Source organism: Pleurodeles waltl, chromosome 3_1, assembly GCF_031143425.1.
Source record: "Pleurodeles waltl isolate 20211129_DDA chromosome 3_1, aPleWal1.hap1.20221129, whole genome shotgun sequence".
NCBI classification, from domain to species: domain Eukaryota; kingdom Metazoa; phylum Chordata; class Amphibia; order Caudata; family Salamandridae; genus Pleurodeles; species Pleurodeles waltl.
Window position 1 is genome coordinate 90,300,946 of NC_090440.1, and position 27,946 is coordinate 90,328,891.

At 44.4% G+C, this 27,946-nt stretch overlaps 1 protein-coding gene across 2 annotated transcripts; it reads right to left on the reverse strand.

Annotated features, from left to right (window-relative positions):
* Nucleotides 1-4,542: 4,542 nt before the first annotated feature.
* CCND1 (cyclin D1) lies at nt 4,543-27,338 on the reverse strand. Of its 2 annotated transcripts, none has more exons than XR_011201305.1 (5): nt 26,765-27,097; nt 25,275-25,490; nt 23,487-23,969; nt 15,482-15,630; nt 4,543-8,836 (listed from the first exon to the last, which is right to left on the reverse strand). XR_011201305.1 is itself a non-coding variant. In XM_069221907.1 (5 exons), the coding sequence occupies exons 1-5, from the start codon at nt 26,960-26,962 to the stop codon at nt 8,684-8,686; spliced, it is 876 nt and encodes a 291-aa protein (XP_069078008.1). In that variant the 5' UTR covers nt 26,963-27,338; the 3' UTR covers nt 4,543-8,683. The 2 variants fall into 2 exon arrangements, 1 of the variants encoding a protein (XP_069078008.1); XM_069221907.1 differs by having other exon boundaries at nt 23,810-23,969; nt 26,765-27,338.
* Nucleotides 27,339-27,946: the final 608 nt, after the last annotated feature.

Genomic DNA, 27,946 nt, shown 5'->3' on the forward strand with positions numbered 1-27,946 from the left:
CCCCACAACTTTGTCAGTCACCACTGGACGAGGGGAAGTGTGTGGGGAGACTAATTTCACATGCTGGCATTAATTTCATGGTCGATATTGAAGTGTCACTGAATGTGGTGACATAAATCACTTTTCCAGGGCTCAATGTAATGCTGGTGAGAAGGATATTGCAATAACTGAATTTGCTCTATGAGTGTTGGTTTGGGATCTTGGCTGAGTCACAAGGTAAGTGCTGTCATTTTCTACAAGGTGGAAGCTCGCATTCTTCACCGTTGCCAGTTTCATGCAACTATGAATTTCCTGGTTGAAGGCATCTGGATAAAAATGTCTGCGAAACAGAGTTTGTTTGCAATAGGTTAAGCATAGCATAAAACTTCCATGTTTGCACAGTTTGACATGAGACGGCACCTTACGTAATAAAGGGCTCATTTATAAGTTGCCAGTTAAGATACTTCATTGCAACAGCGAAGGAGTATTCTTACCACCAACATCATGGTCCACCTGCCTAATTTAAATACTGGTGGACCTTTGCTGTAACCATGGCAGTCTACTCCAACTCTGCCATGGTTACAATCCTCAATAGCCCGATGGAGTAAAGGACGTTGGAGACTGACTTCTTTGCCTGCCCACCTAATTCAGATGGATTGACATTTGTGTAAATTTTCACTGTCATCGTCAAGGAAACCTTGGTGGGAAGGGGTAGGGTAGTGAAAAGTATCTAATGCCCCCCCAAACATGGGAGATAGCACCCACAGTGAGTGCACTGTTTTATTGAAATCCTGCTTTTAACCACCATGGTGGTGGTTCCTGCCAGTGCTTTAGAAATTACTGCCGGCTCGGCTGTCATTTCTAAATTTCGTGGGCGGGGACTCCATCAGGGCAAAGTAGTAATTACTCAGTGGCTCTGACAGACTTACCCTCTGCCCACCTACATATAAATAGGGTTGTAAGTATTAACTTCTCTGCATGGCTCACCATGATGGAAAATAAGGATCAACATTATTTTATGGTAGAAATGAGGCAATACAAACATTCTATTACCCTCAGATCAAGCAACATAACTTGACTGATAATCTCCAAAATTAGACAAGTGTTTATTGAAAGATTAAGCAAGGCTTGCCAGGGCGCAAAATATCGGAACGGTCTCCCCAGTGCACTCCAACTAACAGCAGCCTCACTATTTGTTAGCAAGTCTAGCCTAGGCTTTTCTGATATTTTTTTTTATTTAGCACAACTTTTACAGATAACTTTAGTTTCCTGGCGCATTAAGGGGAGGTTAAAAGCGATAAGAAAAGGTAAAATAGCGATGAAGTCTATCTCAATAGAAACCTGAAAAACAGACATAGGCTAAAGAATTGCTGAACGCGGGATATTTGATGAACCAAATCCTGAGCAATAATACAGTATAACCGAATAGAGAATGCTAATAATCGTAAACCATGTTATTCATTATGTGAGATTTGAGCTACGGTCTGAAAATGCTTAACTCTAAATGTCTTGTTTCTCGAAGCAGCTTCAAACTCGGGGGGTGGCCCCACCTAGGGGGTCTCAAGTGATCCCCGGGGGTCGCCAGACACTGGCCAAAAGAAGCATTATACAGATAACATACCTTTGTTTTAAGAAGAAGCTTGTTATTGCATTTTTTAAAAGGTAACACTACTTAACTGCAATGTTTAAATAGGTCTAGACATATTTAAACATTGCCATTTTTATAAAACAATTGTGAAAAATTCTGAGGGGGGTCACAATTATTTTTATTTTTCAACTGGGGGGTTTGGCATTATAAAGTTTGGATACCACTGCCATAGAGTGTTCAGCATGTTATGTAATGCTTATAATGCAACACAAAACAATGTTGCAGGAAGCAGAAGAATTTAGTGATGGTGAGCTGTGATGTAGCTTACAATTGTGGCCTTGAGGAAAGGGTTTGAAGGCAGAAAAAGATAAAACACACGCAGGGACTGCCTACAATTAAGTGGTATGAAAATCCAAAGAGGAAATGACATGATTTAGAGGACACTTTGTCAAAAAGAAGTGGCCAGAGTTAAGGGGTAAACCAGATGAAAACTGCAGAAGTTTTTTTTTAAGTGAAAGGCTACTTAGATGTAAGGTGACTCACTCAAATGCAGTACATACGTCAAAGGGAAGGAGAACTGAGGAGATGCAGGTGTGTAGGCAGCTGTGATTAAGGGCACACTTAGCAGAGGCTTGTAGGTGGTGTGACTGAATATAGTCATACGAATACCAGTGTAGTTGAGAATGGGAGGTGGTGGCAGTTGTTGCCAATGCACTTGTGACTGGTGCCAATGCAGCCACCCTTGCATCATTTCGCAAGGGCACCTGCGGTGCGGTCACCATGATTTTTGTGTAGGAAGGCAAACCTTCCTCAGCAAATCAGTAAAATCAGCTAAATCAGTAAACGAGTGTTTCAATAAGGGATAAAATCAGCAAAACAGAAAATGGCAAGCCCTGGTCATGGCTGTCCACTGGTGTTCTCACAGGTAAACATTACAATAAATTGTTATTCTATAAATTCCCATGTACATCTATGAACTTTATTTCTCAATGACTTATCAAACAATATATCATTGGTAATTTGATGTTTTTATATGATGAGGTATTAAAGACTCTTTTTTGCAAATAAAATATTTGCAAATATTTGTCAAATGCTTTTAAGGGCAGCAGGTCGTCTGGCAGAGTGAGGCTAACCTAATGAATTTGGGCCATTTGCCACAGTCCTGGAGAAGGCTAAAAGGAAATCACGGCACAAGAGCTGAAACATCAACAGTGGCAAGGCTATGATCCATAACCAAGCAGATGCTTTTTAATCTACTGCTGAGTACACCCCCTGTTGTATCTGGTGAAATCACTGATACTTTTTTATTTCTGAAAAAGCATTTAAACTAGGTACATAACAGACAACTGTTACATCGATTCTTTCACAATTTATTTTTCACTGTCCACCTCAAAGATGAAAACAAATTTACTTTTTTTATTATGCTTAACCTTAGCACGGGTAACATTATAAACTATTGTTACTGAAATTGTTTTCAAATATTTCTATCTCAGCATCAGTGAAGGCTTAATTTTCTATAATCCTCTGCACATCAATTTGACTGATGAACATTAAACTATAAAATACAGGAATTTCAAAAGGTAACAATTAAGTATTTTCCAAGGGTCTTACTACTTACATTTGTGTCTCACAGATGACATTGTGTTCTCCACAACACCAGAGATGATTTTTGTAAACTGTGGATCTACAGCCCTCCTTAACTACCCAAGGCTGCAAACAATATGGATTTCGTAGATTGGTCTGGGAGCTAAACTAAGGGCAAACTGCATTTTGTCACCATACCGATGAAATGCTGTTCTGAATGCTCAGTGAACTCTTTGATAGGATGTAAGCAGCTGTGTCTGGCAATATATAAAGCTTCTGCATACACTAAGGGGCATATTTATACTTTGTTTGCAAATTCGGCGCAAACCTAACACCAGATTTATACTTTGACCCGACCTTAAGAACGTCAAAATTCAGCAGTATATGTCATTTTCTGGATGCGGGAAACCACCTTGCGTTACATGCAAGGTAGGCGTTCCCGTCCAAAAAATGACGGCATGTGCGCCTTATTTATACTCCTGCGTCATTTTGACGCACAGGAGGGGGTGGGCCGTAAAAAATGGCGCACAGCCTGATTTGCGTCGCTTTTTAACACCTGGGTGAGGGCAGGCGTTAAGGGACCTATGGGCTCATTTCCATGGTCTCTGACCATGGAAGCAGTCCACAGGTGCCCTTCCCTGCCCCCAGGGACACCCCCTGTCACCCTCGCCCACCCCTGGAGGACACCCATGGATGGGGGTCCCATCCCAGGTAAGTTATTTTTCTATTTTTTTTTTTAAGTGGCATAGGGGGGGCCAACTTGGGCCCCTCCACATGCCACTGTGCCCAATGACAGAAGTCCCCTGGGCATGGCTTTGGGCAGGGGGGCATGACTCCAGTCTTTCCTGGGGTTGTGCGTCAAAAAATGGCGCAAGTCCGGTTAGAGCCATGATTTTTTACTCTAACCTGACTTGCACCATTTTTTGACGCACAACCTCCATTCTTCCCTACGCCTGCGCTGCCCGGTTAGAGCCATTTAATTTTACTCTAACCAGCCCGCATCGCCGGCTAACGTCAATCCATAAATGAGGCGCCCGTCTGGCCTGTTGGAATGACGTTAGCTGGCGGTAATTCTTTTGACGCAAACCAGCCCAAAAGTATAAAGATGGCGTGCCTAGTAGAGTGCTTTCAGAGTCTAACATGGGTAAAAAAACACAGGCACGTAGTGGTGCAACTAATACCACTTGAAGAGGTGCCAAAAAATGATACTGCTTCAGTCCAACAAGTGATCCTCCCATGAATTTATTTACTACAGAAGCTGACCCACTCGATTAAATCCTTCGTGGTTTGGTAAAAGGGAATCAATTTTTATTTTGGATGGAGAAGAACACTTGAAATTAAAATGAATAATGTAATTGCAACAAATAATTCAAAACTTGGAAGGCACTGTCTGGGTTTTCACAAATTTTATTTCTAGACTTTTGTTTTTTGTTTTGTTTTTGCTGGAAACTTGTCTGTTACAGGTCTGCGTGTGACAATGTGCATTTCAGACCAATGGTGACAATACAAAACAGGTACATATTCTGAATTGCTCCTTTGCGACAGACTGTTAATACATTGCGAATAATGTAGACACATAAAGCCTCTCGGTTGGCACGTGAACCCACAATCAGCCTTTGGCAGTACATACATTATTTCGAAGCTTCTTGGGGTATCCACCACCATGTGAGTCACGCCAGGCGTGCAGACCCTCTGAACGCAAAAATCTCAGTGAAATGGGGTCACAAGGACAGAGGTGCCGCAAACAGAACTGTTTTTGAGGTAAGCAGTAAGTGTTCCTGAAATTTGGACAGAAATTGTTCGGTCCTCCTGGGTCCTGTGATACTGGTGGCTTTGCTTTGTCTTTTTTCCATGAATTTTCTCTGTAGGACCTTCACTGCGTGCACCTTTGACATATATTCTAATTCTGTTTTGGTTTAGCAGCATACAGGAAAGAGCTAGATTATTCTTCAGCATACAACTCTGTTAGCTGGCTTCATTACACGCCTTTAAATAAGCATTATGCTATAGTTAACAGAAAAATCTAGTGTATCAAAACAGAGCACACAACATACTGAATTTCAGAATGCATCCTATCATGCCATGTGATAATTCATAGTTGGCCATGTGGCATACAGGATAGTTACAATAATACATGAGTGACTGCAATAACTATATAAAAACCTGTACATAATGTCCTTGTTACAGGCTAGTTGTTCCATCACAATCGATCTGTAATAAGATTATGACATCACAACTGTGCTGCAAAAGGAAAATGACATCATAACTACTCTGCAATAAGGAAATGGCATCGCATCTGTCCAGAAATAAGTTATTATCATACAGTTCAGATCGTTACCATCGTCCAGAGCAACTGGTGCCACACATCTATTTACAAATTTAAACCAAACTTTTTACGCACACCTGTTAAATGTGGTATGCGACACCGGTGCATTCCATTACCTAGTATGCTCTGGACCATGGGGAACAGAACACCTTGTATTATGGGGAGTGCAGTACCCTAAATTCTACATTTCATCAGGACAGGTCAAGAGCAGAAAACATGTTGAACTGCTCTGTGGCTTTGCCAGGTCCTCATTTAATAGAAAGGAGGGTACTTCACCCCATATGTAATGCACCTTTCATAAATCATTGTGACTAACAACTTCTCAAAACTACTATGTTAATGAACCCCAGAGCAGACAAAACAAATCCAGCTTTATGAACACAACAAAAATGACATCTGATTGAGTATTTCTGAAATGCCTGCAGTCATTCTAACTTAATATTAATGAGAATATAAACCTCGTCAGGTAATACTTGCCCAATGTGCTGAAAGGTTCTTTTTAAAATGTTTTCTTGTATCAGCTTATGTGACATGCCTGATATTTGGACGTGTCCAAAGCGGAGCAAAGGGCTTTTGATGTGCTAAGCTAGGCAAGCTGTGACATATGCTGGAATCTTACCTTATTAACTGATTTGGTGTGTGATGGCTCACGCAGGAGGAGAGCCTGTGTCTCGACTGGGGTGGCCCTCCAATCAATGAAAGAGAGCTCACAACTCGCAGGATGCCTGCTATGTCACGGCTTGCTAAGCATTCCTGTAAATCGCTTGCTGATTTAAGGCTCTAAATTCTTAGTTACTGATATTTCATATGTTCTTTTTTTTTGCTGCTGGATTTTTTAAAAGATGAGGCTGGTAATGGAGAACAGGAGGTCAGCACTTGAGGACAGGTGGTCTGACTGGTTTACATTCACTTTAATACAACCAACAGTCTTTGCAAATAGAGACCCATTCAGAATTCCGTCCAATTGCATTTCAGTTTGCAGCAGAACTAGGAGACACTGTGTAAAACATAAAAACCTGGTCCAAACACGGTTAACTGAAGTATGAGGTATTGTGAAACAGGAACCTTTTTTGGAATAGAGCAGTAATCACATTAAGTAAAAATTGATCACATAAAAAAATCTACAAAAAATGATGTCAATAATATAATTTTCTAAAAGAAAATTAAAAACCTATAACATGGCAGTATATGACATTGTATAACACAAAAAACTGATCCACAAAATAGCAGCAAACACAATGACAAGGATACAGGAAAGCATTGTTAATTTTTTTCCAAACCATGCTGGGAACCTAACCATAGCAGCTCAATAAAATCGGAGACTCACTCCGTATTCTCTTTTTTGTAATTTTACAATCAACACCTTTAAACGGCAGTTTCTCACATACAATTTCCCCATCACATTCTCCTCGAGCATCTTTCTCAACAGCTAAACCCACCTGCCTTCCGACTACTTTCTACAAAATAAAAAAGTACATAGCCAAGATGTGCAAATGTTCTAGTTGTAGCTAAATTACGAAACACAAATAAAAAAAAATGGGGAACATGGACTTCTATTAAGTACACCAATTTTAAGTGTTTAACTATGGTGTTTTTATCTCGTTCTGGAGTTTTGATTCCTCTTGAAATTGTCCGAATATGAGCCGCACAGGCAAGTGCCTGACTCGTATCGTTCAAGAAGCTCTGTTAAAACTGCACCATCAGGGAAAGAAAGGTGTATAAAAACGCCCCATTGAGAGATTTTGCATCGTTTGTTGCAATGTCTTTTTTTACACAAATTATACTGGCCTTGCAAAAATCCTCTTTAATAAATATTCTTATTTTAGCCTCAGCTATAAATTATATATTTTAGTGTTTAAAAAAAAAAGCTTCACTTGAGTCACAACTAGAGATAGAGCCTTGAAGGGTGTGTCCTATTTGAGCACCTTAAGACCCTGCTTGCACACTTATCTGGAGGAGCAAAAGGATGTCTTAAATCCCACCTTTCAGAAGAAAAGTATAGGAATACACCCAGACAATATGTGAATGCAATTACTTTATCACTGGAACGCAACCTTCTCAAAATCACCTTTCGTCTAACACCATAGTTAAACGCACGTGCTTCGCAATTTTTGTTTGCACACAAGCATTTATATATATATCTAAACCATTCCATTCGAGTCATAGAATTTCCCACAATAATAATAAAAAGGACGCATTTTCTCTATCTAATGGACTGAAAGTGCTTTGAACTGGAATGGTACTAGAATATAAAAAACAAAACTAAACTGTGGACTTCACCTGGACATGTTTCGGCATTGAATTTGTTGGGTCAAGCCAGCTTTTTCTTCTTTATACACAGGCAACTACAAAAATATGAAGATTACAAAAATATAATATATTATGTTCACTATGTCGGAATCTCTTACAATAGAGTATCTTGTGGGTACTACTTGAAGCCTCCTCTCGGCAATGCTAAGCTGGCTTCCCCGACAAGCCCGGTGCGCAGGTAATCCACAGGCACTAAGAGTTATCCCATATTAATGCTGTATGCTGGAATACACGAGCGTGTGGGAATACTAACCATTTCTAACGTGAAGAGGATGCTAAAAAAATTCTAGGAAATAAAATAAAACTTTACAGACGAATTATAAAGTGACTAAATGCATAAGCAAGCAGGATACAGGAAAGCCTAGACAGCGATAAAGCTATGCTTTTTAAAAGAAAAAAAATAAGAGAATATGTTTTGCCTATCTAAAAATAACCCTCTTCTACTTTAAAAATGGTTGCAAACAAGTAAGGAATCAAACATAATGGCTCCCCTGGAGACAGTCTTGATGTGTTAATGTCTACAACATACAGACATGAACACTTTAATATAAAAACTAGCTGATTAAGGTCTCATACAATCCTTGCTTATTTTTGTAGCATAAGTCCCTGAACCGAGACTAGCAAATACTATTTTTTCACTTTTTTTAAGACAGTTTATATTTTTTCGGGGGTACTTTTTTTTCCTTTTAAGGTGTAAAGGAGAAAGAGCGAGAAAAAACAAACACGACAGAGTGATGATTTCCCTTCTGGTTTTGAAAAAACTTCAACTGTCCAGGTGAAAAAAAGGGTTTTCTTTGAGTGAACAGGACGTGGCGTGTGGGGCCATTGGTCTGGCACCTCCCCAACGTTCTTGCTCCACTACTGTGTAGGCCAGCAAATGACTTCCACAAGTCCCTTCAAATGTTCACGTCTCGCACATCAGTGGGAGTGCAGGACAGGCCTTCCTCTTCATCAGCGTTTTTGCGCTCTGACACGTTGTGTTGCTGTGCCTGACGTAGACTGGATTCTAGCAGCGATTCGATTTGCTCTTGGCAGGCCCGTAAACAATCCTGTCGCAAGAGAAAAAAATCAGATGACATCTTTAAAAAGGCTAGAAACCCATGAACACTGCAGAAAGAGATTATATTTTAAAAAGTCCAACATCTTTGTGGCCAATACAGGAACTTATAAGCATGGTGCGTAGCTTAAACAAAACAAGAAGCTACATAGTAAATTGATTCTATTTTTTTTTAGCTTTTAGGGTGCTCATCTTGAAAACATTTTCAATGTAAAGCTTTACTGTTTTCCATGGCCACAACAAACTATCAAAGACCATGACCCCATATTCTGTAGCTGTTTTGCACCAAAGTCATAGTGAACCGTGCCCGGCCACTAAAATGTTTTTTTGCAAGTACTTAGAAACACATGTATTCCCAATTATAATATGCAGAAACAAAATCACAAATATTTTGCATTGTTTATTTCATGTTTCAGAAGTTTCAGCAGAGCATATTCCAGCCTTGACCACAGCCTAAAGACAGTAGAACAAGAACTCATTTCCTCCCACGTATTTTACTGTAGCCACCATTTTGGCTATGTCCCCTAGATGTAACGACTGGCGCAGGAAGACATAATGTAAGCAAGAATGATCGTAACACTAACATTACAGAATTCCGATACTGGATTAAAATTAATTATTTGCAATCGTTATTGACTGTTTATGGAATACGTAGTCTGGTGTACCAAAATGGGCAAATTTGGGAAAATAAGTGGAAGGCTAACTTGTTTACCCTAAAATGTCTGAAAGACAATAATCGACTATCCTGTACTGGATATGAAGTTAGCAAAATAGTAAATTCCCTCACAATTTATCTCCTTTCGTAATTATTAATTTAAATAGAACTATAATGAACATTTGGCTTACAAAAAAGATCATTCTATTAAGGTGCAATATATGCTTGAAAAAAGGGGGCTTGTGATTTACCATTGCTAAAATGTCCTTGTTTATATTTTTACATCTTAATTCCCAAAACAAAACTGTACTTCAGCATACTGCAGGCAGTATGTGTTGCTAAAAGGGAAATGAGGCCTTTCTGACTCAGCCACTTGTAACTATGAAAAATATATACAGCACAAAAACGTTACTGCCATTCATCGAGCACATTATCGCTTCTATTTCACAAGTTTTTCTCGCTGTAGTTTGCTCTTTTTTGCATCAGGGCTTTGAAGTCCCTTTCAGGCCCGCCTCTCGTCTGAATTAGCCTATGACATGCATGGCCCTGCCAGTGAACCCGGTCTTCCATGATAAATTGTTGTCAAACGTGTTAGGCTGTGAATGACTGGGAGTGAATGTTGTTTCCACCGCCAGGGTGACCTGCCTGCTGTTCCCGATCTGTAAGTCTTTCCTATCGAGCTGCCCCTTCCAGGAGCATCCTGAGAGACCCATTTGAGTTTCTACTGAAGGCGCCACTGCAGGAGACTTGCACCCTGCCAAACAACAAGGGCATGAGGGATCGTATGAGAAATTAGGAAGAAACTGATCCCTCCCCATACATACACACTCCCTTCAGGGAGTCCGAGCTTAGTCCCAGCTTCACAAAATCCTACCAAGGGTTGCAGCTGACTTATAAAGGGGAACCGCCCCCCTTTTGCCTCACCTCATGACCTTCCCCGCCCCACGACCTTCACTGTTATGAACGCAAGTGTAGTACTTTCAGTCTCGGACGCACACTGGGTTTTTCTTCCTGGGGTCAAGGGGTGGGATGAGAAGTGATACGCACGTTTCTCCAGATTTTGTTGCCCTCTACCGGACCATGAATACTGCATTCAGTGCTCCGCCACCCATAGTGGATCAATACTGAATACAGTTTCACAATAGACCAAGTCTTAAGAGAGCTAATGGGGCGCAAGCTCTCCAAAACCGAGATGTTACTCCATCACAGCCATAGTAGATGCGAAGAGACATGGGTCATCATTATAGCAGATGATGAGGCATCCCCGAAACTGGTGGTTTTCACTGCCTTGGGTTTAGTTAACCCCCCGGGTTACCTGGGCTGCAGTTAGTTATTTTCCTTGGACAACCCGGCGGAATCTCGATACACTAACGCCTTACAAAGGAAAATCGAAATATTCAATACGCCCATTAGAACTGTGCTAGGTAAAAGTAAATAGCACGAGAGAACATTCCGTGATGAGCACATGTTAAAGATAAAGCCCTTCTTGTAAACTACCTCCAGACTTAGACAGGCAGCTGTATCCCTGCCGTAGGGCCAGGAAGTCGCCTTTGTCGCACTGGACCCAGCCCACCACCCGTTGCCCCCTCCAGCCGGCAAAACACCCCCGTACGCAAAGGATGCAGATAAGACCCTTGATCATGTTCTTTGGGTGAGGGGTGGAAAGACACCGGGAAGTATTTATTTACAATTATGTACAAAACACATTGCAATTATTTTTATGCTCAGTAACCTAGCACTGGTGGGCAGCGAGGAGCGACCCGCAAAAAGGCCTGCTTCCTGCTGCCTAGCTCTGTCTTTTACAGAACGGGGCCATGCCTCGCTTCGCCACCCCGGAAACGCTACTCTGCTTCCGGGGCGCTTCCCACTGGCCAATCCCCTGTGACCTCACCCCAGGGCCGCCACGTCTTGACGTCATAGCCATTGACCCTGCATTAGGTATAGGAAGAAACAACCGTGTGTGCGTGGTTACTTTTGGCCATCATTGAAACCACTGGCCACTGGTCCTCTCAGCTTTACCAAAAGAGGGCACGAAATTCGAAAACTAAAGAATTGCATTCAATCACAAAAAGTTCTTCATTGTGCTACGGCAGCAGAACTATTTTATGCCCTTTCAAATCTTTAGTGTGGTACTCGCACACATCTTCAGCACAACCTATTAGGACAGTGCGTTTCTCTTTTTCCTGTAACGCCTACACGTGTGGCCACGCCTCTAAAAGGACGTCACGTGAATCACCATGGCACAGCAGATGGCAACCATGCTTAAAATCGTGACTGTGCAGAGCGGGCATTGACCATGAGTGACTCAGCAGGTCCTACAGTTTTACCATTGGTCCTCGCACTACCACGTGGGGTTGCGGGATTAGCTACCACATTGACTGTATTTAGCACCTGTGAGCAGGGAATCGCATTTTAGACCAGGTGAGCGACAGTTAGTTTGTCCCCTGAACCTCAGTTAGTTGCCTCCCTTCCCGCTGCTCTCTATGGAAGGAGCACTGAAAGTTTGGACTTTTGAGGGGGATACTAATGTTCAGCTATCAATAACTGTTGATCATCCATGGATGCATACAGACGTTGTATTCATTTAAGACTATGCTCCACGGTTTTTATTTATTTGTTTTTAACATTTCTCAGCTGTCCAACTTTAAAGGTGGACACGAGGTTGCTTTTGTTTCTGCCATCCTTTGTATAAAAATTCTAATAGAGGGAGGACGTATTGTTGCTAATAAAGTATCTCAAACTCTGCACCTGATACCAAAAGAACTGAACCCCCGTCACCAGTCCTAGCAAAGTAGCTGCTTGTCAGCACACGGGGAGGTGGAGCCTGAAAACAAATTGAATTCTTCCTGCTATTTGGAAAGCTTCCCCCAGCATTTCTGCTCCACTGCCCAAAGTTTGTTCAGAGGTCATAAGCTCTTCCTGGCTTCATTAAGCCTGTGAGCACAACAGCCGGCCTGGGAGCCCAGTCATGTGGTCAGATACATCACTCAGTATACACAGTAGCCCAGATAAGATTGTCATTCAGGTCTGCATACAATGTAAAGGGGAGGGGGCAGGAAGTTAAAAGTGACTTGGAGTACTTGTGTAAGACAGTCTGCCTGACATTGCTGGATCTCAACAGCAGTATGCTAGATTCGGCCTAGCCTTCGGGTTGTGCAGAACAACATCGGAACTGAAGTGGTGTGCCCCTGCCTGCTGTACTTGGTTTCTATCGACCAGTGTTTAAATGCTCAGACGGAGACTACAAACCCTGAAGACCACGGACCCTAGAAGGTTGCACTGTTTTATCAAAATGTTGTACGAATGATGCAGGAACTCCCGTCCAGTGATCATCAACACAGCACCCTTGGCATGCCTGGAGACAGGCACTGCCTTCTTAAATATAGTATTTTATAGCAATGAAGGCTAGACTGAATATTGGTATTTCATAAAATTATTTTTACTCATGACTTGAATATTAACTTGAAAATAATACTTTCCCATGCGGGTTGCAATATACCCGAATTAGAAAACACATCACTAAACAGACAGGGGGTGTTGCTATAAAGCAACAAAGTCACTTGGAAAGCAGAACCTCACCACGCCCCCTAGGGATCTGAGTGGTTAGAAAAGCCAGAGGCTAAATCGAGCATCATGGGCGTTTTTGGTGCGTTCAAGGGTCTCAGAGGAAGATGGGAATAGATATAAGGCGGACTCTCCTCCGACTTGGCAAATTGTGGGCAGACTGAAACATATTTTAAATTATCTGCAGCTTTCTCCATACTTATCAAGTACTGTTACAGATTTCTTGTTTTATTTACTAGCAGTTACTGGTCTGTGAGGATCTATTTAGTGTGCGTTCCCTACCTTTCCAGCAAACCAATATATTTCAATGTCTCGAGGTAGCTGCCTTTACAAGATAAGACTGCAGCGGAGGGAATCCTACATTTTTAAAACCCATCCCCCTTCAAATGAGACTGATCACTGACAAGTTTGTGTTTTGGTCATTTCTTCGCCTTTTGGAGTTTCGGATGGTGACCACCTCTGTACTCATACACATAATGAAGGAATGCTATTAATAACCTGACATCCTACTAAAATATGCTGCCTAGCTTGACTGTCCTTCCATATGGGGGAGAAAGGCACTTACCTACACAAGCATTTCCTTCTGCCCTAAATGCCTTTTAATAAGGTCACAACAGCGACCACACAAGGTGAAAAACCACACCAGCAGGCTGCACTTAAGTGTTTCAGTACAACTCCTTGTTTATAACCAGGGCCCCTCGAATTATGCCGCTCTGCGGCTGCTCATTTTCCCCTAATTATGGATTTGACGCATTTGCCACCTAATAGATTATCTTCTGAATAATCCGCAGATTTAAACTAAAAACAAATTCTAGCTCAAATGGATTAGAATTTACTAAAAACGGGGGGGCATGATGTGCTTGCGCACAGTGGAAGGCCCTTCGTAAAAGTTAACTGGTCATCTTTCAGTTGCTTATTTTTGCATTTGGTGGAGAAATTGGTACTTAAGAAGGTGAAATATTTGCCCGAAGGCATTATCATGTGTGAAAATGACAAAATAATGAAGTAATACTACTAAAAAATTTGTTTCATAATTTCCCTTTCCTTGTTGCATAATGTTGTCAACGTTGCTGCAAAATTTGGTGCTCCCCTGCCGCATAATTACGGTGGCCATGTTCATAAAAAACAGTTCAAATGTCAATCAAAGCACAACAGCAGATATTGTTGTCCTGCTATAAACGAAGCACGCCCTCCTTCTCCTCCCAGGTTTTTTTATGATCTCGTCCAGTCCCCAGGCCAGGTTTAGTCACTTTCCACTATGTCTTGACAATTGTCTACTTAATTGTCCTGCAACTTCTAGTCTGCGTGCTAGTGACACCACAAAACATTTAAAGGCAGAAATGTGCGGAATCTCTGCGGGAACTGTAAAGGGCAGGGCTGTCTTCAGTGAAAGGACCTCCCACTAACCCTGTCTTAGAAACAGAATCTTTTTATTCCCTATCGGCGTTGTTCAGTGGACAAAGCCAAACGATGCCCCGACTTCAAACTATTATGACATGGATCATTGACTCCGCGGCCTCCTTGTAGGCTGCCTTGCTGGCCCATTGACTGATGAAAGGTTTATTGCTTTCAAGCTAGCCATGCGCATCTCCTGAAGCCCCTCGGGGAAAGTGGGACCCCCGAAATGGTCGTTCACCTCCACAGGGAGGGCGTTTGTTCCATTAGAAGCCGCAGTACCAGCTACTGTGCGGGGCTGTCACATAATAAACCAAATTAGATCATTATAAGGCCTTTAAGGAAGATCATTCACATCGCTCGAGCAGAAGTCGGAGGCCCCATGGGGTGTCTGCACAGGCGAGGCATATTTGACCAAAGTTTCTTGCCTTCCAACTCAGCCTCTTCACCTGCGCATATACTAGGTACAACGGCTGCAAATGTGTAGTAGTATTTCAAAATGTTCCCCGGAACTTTTTTCTTCTACTATATCCCTTAGTAATCTGAGCAGCAAAATATGTAATGCACGGAGTAAATCGAACTCTCGGCCAGTGTTTAATTTGTCAATAAAAACGTGCGGGTGCCCAAAGCTTTCATATGAAACACACTGCTACTACAATTAAATGTGCTAACATAGAATACAGAGGCAGTGTAATCCTAAAGCCATCATGATCTCAGGCCTCTTTAGTCCAATTACAGCCATTCCCTGCTCCTTCAGCTCACTCCTGCAGCTTTCTCCGTTTACCTTTGTGACGCTTCTTAGTTTTTCTCTACCTCCGCCTTTCTCATACGTGTTTTTTGCTCGCAGCAAATGTCTGATGCAGAAAAATAAGTAGCGGCCCTCAATAAATAAGTGCCGGTGCCCTGCACCGGAAACCACCGGCTCAAATCAAGCACTGCTCTGGGCGGGGCGATGTCCCAAGAGACGCTTTAAGGCAGGCCCTGGATGCGCCATCCCCACCCGTTTACCACTTGAGGACTTACCGGGTCGCACTTGATGACTTGGGATAGGAAATGCGTGAGGCCCTGGTAGGAAAGGAAACTGTTGGTGTTGCCGAGGTGAAGACCTTGGACGGCTGCTGCCACGCTGCCTGCCGCGATCATGGAGGGAGGGTTTGAAATGAACTTTATGTCTGTTGAGAGAAAATAAAGAGGACTTAGAGTTGTGGCCATTCCACTTTCGTGCCACAAAACAGCCAACATTTGCACCTCACCAGACAGACACAGCCTACTTTTATCATTCTCGCTGGCATTAGCAGGCGCAAATATTTCTCAAAATGTAGCATGGTAGACCTGCGTGGTTCTTTAAAACAAATTCCTGTAGTCATTTTCCCTTAGAAAAACATTTTATTGTCCACACTGTCGCTCTGAAATGTTTTTTTTAAAAAGCGATTACATCGGCCACCGTTTGGTATAAAACATATGCAAATGAGCACACCCTTTCCAAAATACCTTGGGCAGGCCGTTGCTCTCGCCAACCCTGGCAACAGGGCTGTAATGCACTGTGGCCTAGTTAAGTGAGCAGGGTCCCAAGGAGTTGGCAGACAGTCGCATTCTGAACTGACACCATGCTGGCAAGAGGCTGGGCCCCCGTCCAGACACACGCTGCTGTAGGTCTCCCCAAACCTAACCTTCTCGCGTGACTTCGAGAGGGCCGGCTCTAGGATGCAAACCCCGGATTCCTTTTTTTGAAAGGGGCATAGTCTGCATTTTAACACCCCTGGGGACTGCCTGGTGAATCTTCAGAGCGCGTGCCCCCAGAAAAGATCGCAAAAGACAACACAATGTGTTTTTACACCATGATATTTGTCAGCTGAATTGAACAGCTTCAGGAAATGCACCACCAGATCAGTTTGTTGTATTACTTACGAAACAGAAACTATTGCAAAACATTAATCTTGAAGTTTATTCACACTTTATGACGGGCCAACCCAAGTTTGCAAGAAGTTCTTGTGAAAGGATGGTAAAAACACACAATGCCTAAAGTCCCAATCCGCAATGCATTCTAAACAAGCATGGAATCGAACAGATACTAAGAGCAAAGAAACACATTTTCGCGTGAATAGTGATTGGTTGATGCTGTTGGGTAACCTGCATCCCCTTCAATGTGCAATTCTGTTTCTTTTAAAATATGGCCACTCTCTGGTTGATGAAGTGTGGGAGCCAATCCGATTCGGGCAGCACATGGTTCAATATGGCGGACAGCCAATCAGGTAGCACGCTACAACACAAGGTCAAGGAGCACCAGGCTCACGGAATTCACCTTGCAGCCATGGAATCCGCTCATGGGAGTCTTTAGGGTTAAGCCACGAGAGTTAGTTTATAGTGAAGCCGCACAAGATGAAGTGGAATACATCACATGAGGGGAAGTCTTGAAAAGCAACATCTCACTGAACGGAAGCCCTCAGATGTAGCACCGCTTCCTGTTCCTTTCTTATCTTGGCCTGCAGCAAGCACACGACTACAACAGTGCATTTCTTACTAAGTGTCTTGTGCCCTACATATATCACTAAAATCATGTTCACACAAACATTGAGCTGGGTTGTCAGCGCCAGATCACCAATGCTGTAACGTCATGTGAAGGGGGTGCCATTGGTACATACACGACAGAACACCGGAAGGTGTCCAATCAGTGTCGTCGCTCGCTTGAATCGCGATCCCTATGTTCATTTCTGACAACCAGCAGCAATTGCGCCTGGCAATACCAGCTATGGCAGCCCCCACCCCTTTCCTGGTGTGAACACTGAGATTACCCTTTCTAATATCTAAACTCGTCATACTTGCCCCACTATCCACTTCTATGAAAAAACTTTTCATACACTTTCCGGGAGATGGTCACGCCAACGAATAACATCAATACAATGTTTATATTTCATAGGTATGCACAGGTACGTTGCATAAGGTAACAACTAAAATATGACATCTACAATAAATACATGCAGGCACATACGCTAGTGACATCGCAAAAGCGTCAATGGGTGAAAAAAAACCTACACATAATGAAAAGTAGCCAGTCACGTGGCCTGATGCATTTTAACATAAAATGAATTTGTAACACATTCTTGCCCAGGAGCCCGATTGCTTTCCAGATGTTGTAGGTTTGTTTTTATGTTTGTTTTTGTTTACTCTCATTCTACCACAAAATGGTGTGCTGCCCTTAAGTTAAAGGGTGATGGTGAGAATGTGGAAATATATGCCTGGCCCAGGTAAGAATTGGGGGCCAGACAATACCACAAAATGGACGCGTTTGGGCCCCCTCATCTGCGCATGCCACTCGCCAACAGAAGAATTTGGGATTGCTGTCAGCCCCCATCGCCTCACCCCACTGCTCATCGAGCGTACGGGCGCAAGAGGTCTTGGGTCAGATAAATTAAACCTGACAGGACCACAATGGCCGAGGTTGCGAGTGTGTGGCTCCCAAGGGGGTCAGCATCCACAGTGGCCTAACCAAGACTTCATCCTAAACAACTTAACCATTGTTGGGGAAAAAAACAGCAGCGAGAGGAGAATGCCTGCCACCCTGAAGGGAAGACAAAGGGGGCTGTCCGAGTCGCTGCAAGGCGCAGAAAAACCAAAACGAGGAGCAGTCACCTCCACCCCACCCCCGCATCCCAGTGGACCTCTTCTATCCGGACTATGGATGGCCATCCTTCCATGGGAGCAAATGAAAGTTCGGAGATGATAAACCGCTCACGGAGGGTGTAACAGATCTGACCCAATGCACTTAAGGGTGCTGCAAGGTGCACCAATGGTAGAGCCGCGACAGGTCCGCCTTTCCGGGAGGTAGGGGGAGGATGCGCCGAGAAATAGGCCTTTCGTGTTTGGATAATGAGCGCTACACAATGAGCGGGCGAAGCTCCAATATTTTTTCCGACTCCTTTGTATGCAGAGGGGCAGTTTCCCCTCCACATTGTTCCTTGTGAGCGTTCGCCCAGCAGAGAGGTCCCTTTCACTGCGCTCTCTCTCCTCTTTGCATTGCTGGCGGACGCCAGGGCCCATCCAAGGATGCATTACGTGTCCACTTCAAACAGCACGGGTGCATTTTTCCGAACCTACCGCAGCACAATGGCCGCCGTCGGAAGATGAGCGATGCCTCTAAGAGCAGCCAATCTAGAGCGGGCACAAAGGACTTTCCATGGCACTACATCATCGTCGCTTGGCATCTTCGGCTGCCTCGAGGGCATGCTCTGCACAAAGAAGTACGCTGCCAAAGCAACCTCCACACTCTGTGGGGCCACAATGGTGTTTAATGGCCCCGAACTGCAGAGTCAGACAGGAGGTCATGACCCCTGAGCCCATTTATCTAGCCACTGATTCCTCTTACACAGCAGACTCTCCGTTGGGGCGGGGCCAGATGAGCGCTGTCCAATGATACTGGCCCCTTCAAAGCAGACTCGATTACCCACTATGGAAGGGATCGCCCAGCATCCAGGGCTTCAGGAATCTGCCGTCCATGTCGTTTATTTAAGGTCTCACCCCTAGTCTTCCGCAAAGTCTCTCCCTAGGGTTTTCTTAATAGTTTAACAGACCCTTCCCAAATCGAATTTAACAATCCGGATGGGATGCCCACACCCCCTAAGTGGCTGTGAGAATTTAGTGGTGGGCCCGCACGGGGGAGCAGCCATCCTAACTGCCGCAGGTGCAGTGGCACCCGGGCCCTGTATGAAGGGCATACTGCCACCAGCCCCCAAACATGACTGTCTTTTGCAACCTACACAATGGGGAGATGGGCCTATTTTCCTTTCTCGCATTAAAACTTGAGCAAACATGAGATGGGTACCACACTACTGGATTGCTATATCCTCAGATTTAATGTTATTTACAAGTAACTTAAATTCTTCCTAACATATCGCCCCTATAGCATAGGGTCGAACAGATACTGGGAGATAAGAGGTTTAGCATATATCCCTTCGACAGAAATCATTACAGGATTTGCATCACAAGCTCGGATCCAGATGGTATAACTGGATGGTTTGCACCATTTACTGTGTATAAATCAGAGAATTTGCACAATTCGGACTTCCTACTATAAGGGTAGGAGGGTGTGCCTACAATTTGCACCATTTATCCATAACTGTTGCTGGAATGTTAATAGGATTTGCACCATTTTCATTTCTCTCCTTCACACAGGACAGAATGGAGCACTGCACTTTGCCCTTCTCTGCTGAACACGGTGCAGACTATATATTTGCTTGTCCTCACTGTACAGATTGGGTGGTTTGCATTATACAGATTGGAACATTTGCACCACACTGTCTTTCTCAGCTTCAAAATAATAGATTGAGGATGTGGGGCACATTTTATAAGGTGCATTTAAAATTTTAAACTAGCTTGTAGGCAGGGGGTGGGCAAAAAATGTGGCTCGCTGGCAGAGTTTTGTCAGCTCTGCTAGGATTGTGGAGTTCCGGCAAAATTTTCCAACTGCCGTGTGGCGGATTTTTTCCTCACATGTGGCTCACTGATGCAGCCGGTTGCGAACGCGTTGAGAAAACTGCTGCTTGACTGGAAAATCTTCTTCAATGGCAAAAAGAAGCAGCGCCCCCTGGCGCAATAATTTTACAGCTCTTAAGAAGCTCCCAGTGGGGAAAAAAAATCAGCGTGAGGTGCTCGATTCCACGTGCTCGTGGAACTTTGCGTAAACTCATAGTTTTCTGTAACTCACCCGAGTGAAAGTCCGCAAGTTACGCTCGGGTCTGCTTGTAGGGCATCAGCACACTACTGGGACCTTTTAGGGCGACGTGTGTGACTGCACTTGGCTGACTGAACATTAGTTGACACCTTACCGATCAGCCTTTATTTTCTAAAATTGACCACCTTTGTGGTGCTAACCCAGTCATGCCAAATAAAAAGCACACCTCCATGTCAACCATGGGCACAATGTTTCCAGGATGGACTAATGTATGTGCCACCACATATTTACCAATAGCACTCGCCATCCCTCTCACTGAATGCAGGTAAATCACCGGCCACAGTAGCCAATTGGAACATACCGGACTATGCTCCATGCTTTCAATGTGCCAATCTCAGCTAGTCTCACCCGTGAGTTCTTTAAACCCTTCAGGGCTACCACAGATCAACAGATGTAGCCAGCTCCACAAATGAGATGTCGAGACCTTGCTGGCAACCATAGGTCTCAGCGCTTGCCCACAAGGTAGAACTATTAGTATGTGTTGATGATGCTTTACTGCAAGTGTCTCGTGCTGTGTGTGGGTCCATTGGGGGAGCCCTATGGGCAGAGCAGGTTTACATGTTTTAACTCTGGGCTGCAGAGTCAGGTCAGAACAGAGATGTCTGGGATCTACGTGACTGTTTCAGATTCTTGGGCATTGTTCCGTGCAGAAGACTCCTAGGCAGCCTTAGTAAAGTCCAGTTCCGCGACAAAGGGTACAGGTGAATGCAAACTACATTTTAAACAAGCGGTTGCATTCCCTTGCATGCTGCTGGTTGGTTAACGAATTGTGCCCACCTGGGTTTTTGAACCAGGTCCCCCTAAACAATGCTCTACCAGTGACCATGTTCAAAGATACTTTGACTGTAGGGCAAGTTTTGCTACGTTCATGTGAACATTGTTAGGTCAGTTACAATGAACAGTTCTGTAATTATTATTTTTACGAATATCCCATAATTTAAAACCGTTAGGGTTAAAACTTCGGGGAGTGAAAACAACGCCTGTACTTGGGCGCTGGCGCCCTGATCAGCTTTAGGGTAAAGCAACACTAGCTGGAGCCCTAGGAAGTCACCATCAGCGAGTACCCTCACAAACATATAATGTGACCCCACTGCGAAGGAAGATTAAGTCCCTTTCCCGACGTGCAAGTCTGCAGCGCCCCGCCTGGCACGTGTTTGTTTCCCCTTGGGATAGGTGCCCTATCCTGTTAAACAGAAGCTCTGGGCGGGATTCTGGAAAAGAGGAATTACAAAAAAAAAAAAAAAAAACCCACACCGGCGTGGATCAAAGTGCTGGAATGTAATGCAGACTCCCAACCTTTGAACCCCTTCTGTGAAACTCCCCGGTGCCAGCGCGGCGGCGCGGGCGACTGATGCCAGTTTGCAGAAATAACCAGTAAATAAATACGCACAAGGAGACCTGGGCTCAGGGGTTGAAAAGCAGAACCTGCCAACAAGTTTACTAGGGAACAAAGCAAGTCAACAGCGGCGTTTCGTAATCCCTAAGGGTTCAAAAACATGGCCTGTCTCCGCATTATCGCTTTTTAGTCGCTAGGTCGTCATGCCCCAAACTTAAATCACTTCATAGATAACCGAAATGCCGACCAAATAAATATTCCCCGACCAATCAGTACACCAGGAGCCAGCCTAAGCCTTAAAAATTCCATCCATGTAGGGTAAACATGACACAGTGTAGGAAGCCTTAACAGTTGACAGGCATGCCTATGTATTAATGCAAGGTAGCATATGTCAAAACCAATTGTAACTCTCTATATCTGAGTAAAACTTGTCCATAATGATAATAATTTGGTCTCTTTGAGGCTCAGCCACTGACTGAGTGCGAGCCATGCCTCGTGCGCCGAGCTCACCAGCAAGACTGTATCCGCACAGACACCCGGAAGTTCCTCCTGCCACCAGCAGGGGTCAGAAGCGCACACGCTCAACAATGGTTCTCTCCAGTTACAGCGGCACGTGCCCAGCTCCCTCCAAGCCAGACAAAAACCCAGAACATGTGGCCTGCGATACTCGAGGAACCTTTGCAGAAAATGCTTATGTGGAACCTAGAACCACATGTACTTCCGGCTACTTTTACATTTCCTGGGGGCGTGGCTCTGGCGAGAAATGCAGAAAGAAGGCTCTGCAAGTCCATCCCTTTCCCCGTATATAGACACGTAGTAACTGAAACCTCGAAAATAGATAAGTTTTGTCTTTTTCTACTATTTACGAGGCAAACAGCGGTCCGAGGCCAAAGACCCAACATTTCAAACGTTAAAGAAAGCAATATTTCTTAATGCGTAACACAAAATGCTTGCTATAAATGACCACTGGGGGCAAAAACGAACAACCTTATGCCCCCTCAACCGCCAGGAGTTCTAACCTACTTTTAACCCCCAGAAAATCTGACTGGAGTGAAAATCTAGATCTCATGACAAAACGTTTGGTAGCACACACACACACACACACACACACACACACACACACACACAAAGGCACATACATTTAACTGTATCTCTCAAAAATCGATCTCACCCATTCATTTTCAGCAAGTTTTGCACTTTGGAACCGCGAACTCTCTGATCACATGTATTTGTTTGTAGCCTACTATTTACTGCAATGTAACTGTTTTCATCCTCCCAGTTAATGCTAAAATGGTGGTAAACAATCGCAATATACGCCCGTCTATTGGTAAACAATCGCAATATACGCCCCGTCTATTATTCATTTATGCATAGCGCTCAACACCACTTTGCAGTGTTTGAAGCCAGAAAAGAGCATGCAAATTAAGAAAGATACCCATGCATGAAAACCAGCAACCAGAGATGGGAATGCAGCTGGGGGGCTTCGCCATCCCGACAGGCTATGCTGGTGGCAAAAGCATTTGAGGAACAAATACACCTCAACGTTCTTTTGAATTTCAGAAACTACTGTTGGAGGTGGCGGGGGTGACAGTGGATGATGGCACTCCTAGGACATGCAGCTTTCACCCACACCTACTACTCGTGCACGCTCCACCCACACCTCAAAATATTCATTCATGCATTGCCCTTTCTGAATGTTAGCACATCCATTTGCTAATGACTTGACCTCTAGTCTTAAAAGTGTCCTTTCATCTTGAATGAAAAACTTGCAATACAAAGATTTTGGCAAAACGTGTCTTCTCACTGAAAGATGCCCTTCTAGCTCAAAGCGCCTTTTGATCATCCGTTCCAAAAGCTGCCGCTTACGTGAAACTAGTCACAATATTCCCAAAAACATAAAAGTAAATTGGCTTCCACCTGTGTGAACAGCAGCCACAGTAGGGCTGTTCTTTCCACAAACTTACCTCTGGGGTGGAATCCAGACTCCCCAAACCATGGCTGCAAAGCTCAAAGAGTTCAAACGTGAGGCACTGCGAATCCATAGGAGGGACAGGCCCAGTGGTCCCGTTGGGCATGCACTATCAGAGGGACATTCTCTGACTGTCCCATCTGATGGAGGGCGGTGGGCAGCTCGGTCAGCGCGCCACGAGAGCCTCGTGGCACGCAGTGAGCCTAACCAACGTGGATCTAAAAGGGGGCGGGCCTTGGGGAGGGAGCACAGAGGACGCCATTTCCCACAGTGAACACATCACCATCATCATCGCCATGTCTGGCTGCGTGCCCATACCTGTCGCGCAGAGTGCCACAAAAGTTTGAGCGTGCTTTCGGATAATCTGCCTCGTGTCCTCGCCGAGGGGCATTTTGGAAAGGAAATGTTCAATGAAATCGTGAGGGGTGACAGAGGCCAAGTCCCATTTGAGTTTGTTCAGCGTCAACAGTTCCATTTGCTGTGCAGGGGGGAAAGGAAAAGGTCACGTTAGTCATGAAAATAGGTATTGTTAGCAAACAAAAAAAACTGTATGTTAAAACGTAGAAAATATATTTCCAAAAGTCACTTCACCCTTAAAGTACAGTGTGTAAAGTGTGACAACATTTTAGGTAAACACGGGTGCTCGTGCTACGAATGTTAACGACACTGGAGGGAGTACCTGTGGTCTACAGTGGTGCACATAACCAACTACTTTTACATGATACAAACGACAGATTTATTCTTTATTATTTATTTTGTCTAATCTCAAACGAGTATCAACGAGGGGCACTGAATTGCTCATAATAAATTGTGATGTAAGATCAATGAAAATGATGATTGGATGTTGCTCAGCAAGTTAACGTGCCTGCTGCAACGTGTTCAACATTTTCACGCCACAAAATGTATTATTACGGCCCCTTTGTGTTTACTTTCTACACCCATGAAAGCCATAAAGAGCGGAGCGAAGCAGCATTTGAGTCAAGCTGGTTATACAGAATTTAACAGTCTATGCCACATTTAAAGGCAACTTGCAGTTAGGATGAACTCAAACCTGCACTGGAGACATAATGACATGAAATCCAGTTAAACCATGTGATTTTAACACAACCCGCAGGGGCAACTTTGCCAGAGCGCTCTATCTGGGCCACATTTATTAGCTGGTGAGAACAGAGGTAATATAGTGAAAGGTGAAGGAAACGCGGCCATGGAAGGATGCAGGCACCTTTTTTGGTTAACAAGCGAGCGAACATCTGTGTGCAAACTTTTTTTATTGTATAAAAAAATGATTTCTCTGCAATAACCTGGCCGGCCGCTAGAGGGTAGGAGTGGCTTACTTATCAGCCAGCGCTAGGCATTTCATGTCAACGAGGTGTATTGTTCCAGCAGAGGGGGTTCATTGTATGACTTAATGCTTTGTGAGGAACCCGGGAGCAGGATGTGAAGGGGGAAAGGGCTTGTTAATCGTCACGTGCGCGGTTCCACTTTCACATTTCTATTTCGAGAATAAAAATGACGACTGGATCTGGGGGCACAGAACCAAATCACCCCAAAGGCACACGATGGCACCAATTTAACAGCTAATGGACCATTCTTGTCTTTGTAGGGAGACCCCAGCCTTCAGCGCAATTCCTTAATATTAAATTGCCGTATAATAAGATTCCACGTGCAATAAACTCGCTGGGAGGGCTGCTTCCGACAGTACTTTTTTAGACTTCGATTAATTAAGCCACATTAACACTTTAACAAGTTTCTCCAGTATATGGTTAATCGAGCCGCTAATTACCACTAATTCGTCGGGTCCGATGGAGTTATCAGTATAAATACAAAGTTTTTCCGCCGTTAGAGGAATGGTTTCTTTCATTTTTGAGGCCACGAACATGCAGGTAGCCCCCAGCAGCTGCAATCTGTTTTTCTTCAGCGGTTCCACCGACAAAAATCTGTCCAAGTAATTCATGGCTAGTGGGAACACCTCTTCTTCGCATTTCTGTTCTTCACAAACCTGGAAATTAAATAAAAAAGACCATATGTATGCTTGTCTAAGGTAATGACACGTAATGAGTATAGAAATGAAAAAAGATCAAGAAAATGTTGAAAAATATGGTAGGGCAATTGTATATATGTATTATTACAAAGGGGAAAGCACATGTAAAAAAGTTCTAAAAAGTTGTACGTTTTCACTCTATTGGTAAATGAATAGTTCGACATGCAAGAATGCAAATAAGGGAAAAAATCTATTAAAGGTAATTTCTTCCTGTGCAGTTTGGGTGCAGTGTGCAGTGCTCTCTATACAAAGGTGGCGTCTAATCCAGCTCTTCTCAAGCCACATTTTCCAACGTCATCTTTTCAAAAAATATTTAAAAATGTAAAAAAAATATGCCCGTACCCCAAAATCACATGAAAATGTACTACAGGCGATGCTCTACCGAGCTGTGGTGTTTATGAAGGGGTGAGGGCAAGGGATCCCCCCAATCTGAAAGGCCCTTGGGTGCCCCCCGGGTCCCTGCCGAAAGCATGCGACATTTGCAAGGCAGGAGCTCGCCGAAGTTTCAAAAATTAATAAAAAATATTTTAAAGTAAGAAACAACCATATCCGACCCATCGAAATGTACCCCTGAGTGTGGAGCTCAAACTGAGCCGGGTCCAAGGGTCGGATCCTCAAAGGGGGTCTTCATTTTTAACTTATTTGGACTTGCGACCTTGCAAAGTTTAGTCCTAACAGGCATGTTCTGGCTGGAAGGAAGACTGAGTATGCAGCCTTCAACAACGGAAAGTCCCCCTGAAATGGGGCACAGACTTGTCTAACCCAGGGCCACAGTGGGAGGACCCTCGCCCCCCCATACAACTTCTCCCTAACATTTATTCACTTTTACAGAATTGAGAACAAACTTTTGCTTGAAACAAGAACTCATCAAAGATGGCGTGTAATACTGGCACGGGGAACGCTGCATACGTGTACATGGTATTACATTAAAAATAAATTCATGGTATTTCCAGCCCCGGATTCACAAGGGCGAGGCTGTGCAGGGCACGAGGTGCAGTCCCTGCTTCCAAAGCATGTATGACCAACACGCCTAATAAGGGGGTGCGGGGGCAGGCTCAAAGGAGAAGGGCACGGGGGCTGCCCCACATGTCTGAAAGTTAGGTGGCGGCTCTTAGGATTAAAGTGTTTGTTCATACTGTCCCTCTGCTGGGGTGTGAGGGTCGGGGGGGGTGGAGGGGGGCAGGGGTGATTCGACCTGGGTGGCAGTCATGTGCACTTCTTGTTCCACAAACCTCCAGCATCCAGGTGGCCACGATCTTCCGCATGTAGGGCTGCACTTCGCGCTGCACGCACTTAAAGTACGAGGCGGAGGGGGGGCAGTTCTCCTCCGCCTTCAGCATGGTGTGCAGCACCCTGTCGTTCAGGAGGTGCTGGTCCAGGTAAGCCCTCCGGATGGTTTCCACCTCGCAGCACAGCAGCTGATGCTCCATGTCTGCCCCGGCGCGCGCTGCCTGCCTGCCTGCTCTGGAGAGGGGTGTCTGGTGAGGTGTGGGGGTGCCCGTGCTGTCCTGTGGGTGAGAGAGCTCCGTCTTGGTGCGTGCTGCTGCTTCCGCTGCTGGAGCCCTCTGGAGGCTCCGGCTCTACCCAGCTCTCAGCTCAAGTCTCCTCCTGCGCCAGGCCCACACGGCCCTCCAGTGCACACATCAAAGCCGGCGCGGGGTGGAGGGGACGGAGGGCGTCCCTGCCTAGGCCCTCCCCCTCCAACAGAAGCTCAGAGGCCTCATGCAAATGTCTTACAGGAGGGAGGGAGCTGGGCTCGCCTCCTCCTGCCCTTGTGCAGGCCACATTATCAGTGTGCGGCTTGCTGCATTACATGTGTGTCCCATGCATGCCTCGTGTGCGCATGCTGGAGCGAGCCAACGCTGTCCGCAAGAAACTTCGTGCAATGTAATTTTACACTTAGTGCACATCTGTGGGTTGTACAGAACCCCTTTATTAAACCTTTAAATAAAAGTGATATTCCACACACTACTGGTGCAAGTGGGTTTTGTTTCCTGTTTTAGTCATATCTATCTATTTATCTATCTATCCATCTAACACACAGCTGACATCAACACAGTAACTTCCGTTTCCTGAGCTAAAACTGCCAGAGTTAACAGGAAACGATCATGCAAAAGCCCCCATGTATCATAGCTATAAACTACATATGGTGACCTGCGGGGAGCAAACGTTTGCAGGAATATACATTTTCAGTGTGTTTCAATGTTGTGTCGTTTTTACTGTTGTTTGCAAAGCTGTGGCTTTATCACGAAGCAGGGGCCGTGCCAAGGCCTTGTGTGTTAAGTCTGCCATGTGCCTGTGTCCTACAAGCAGTTCACCCCACGGTATCTCCTGGAGGGGGAGGGGGCTCCTCTGCCAATAAAAAACTTTTCTAGTCTGTTTCTGTGGGCAGCGATATAGCGCTATGTGGTGTG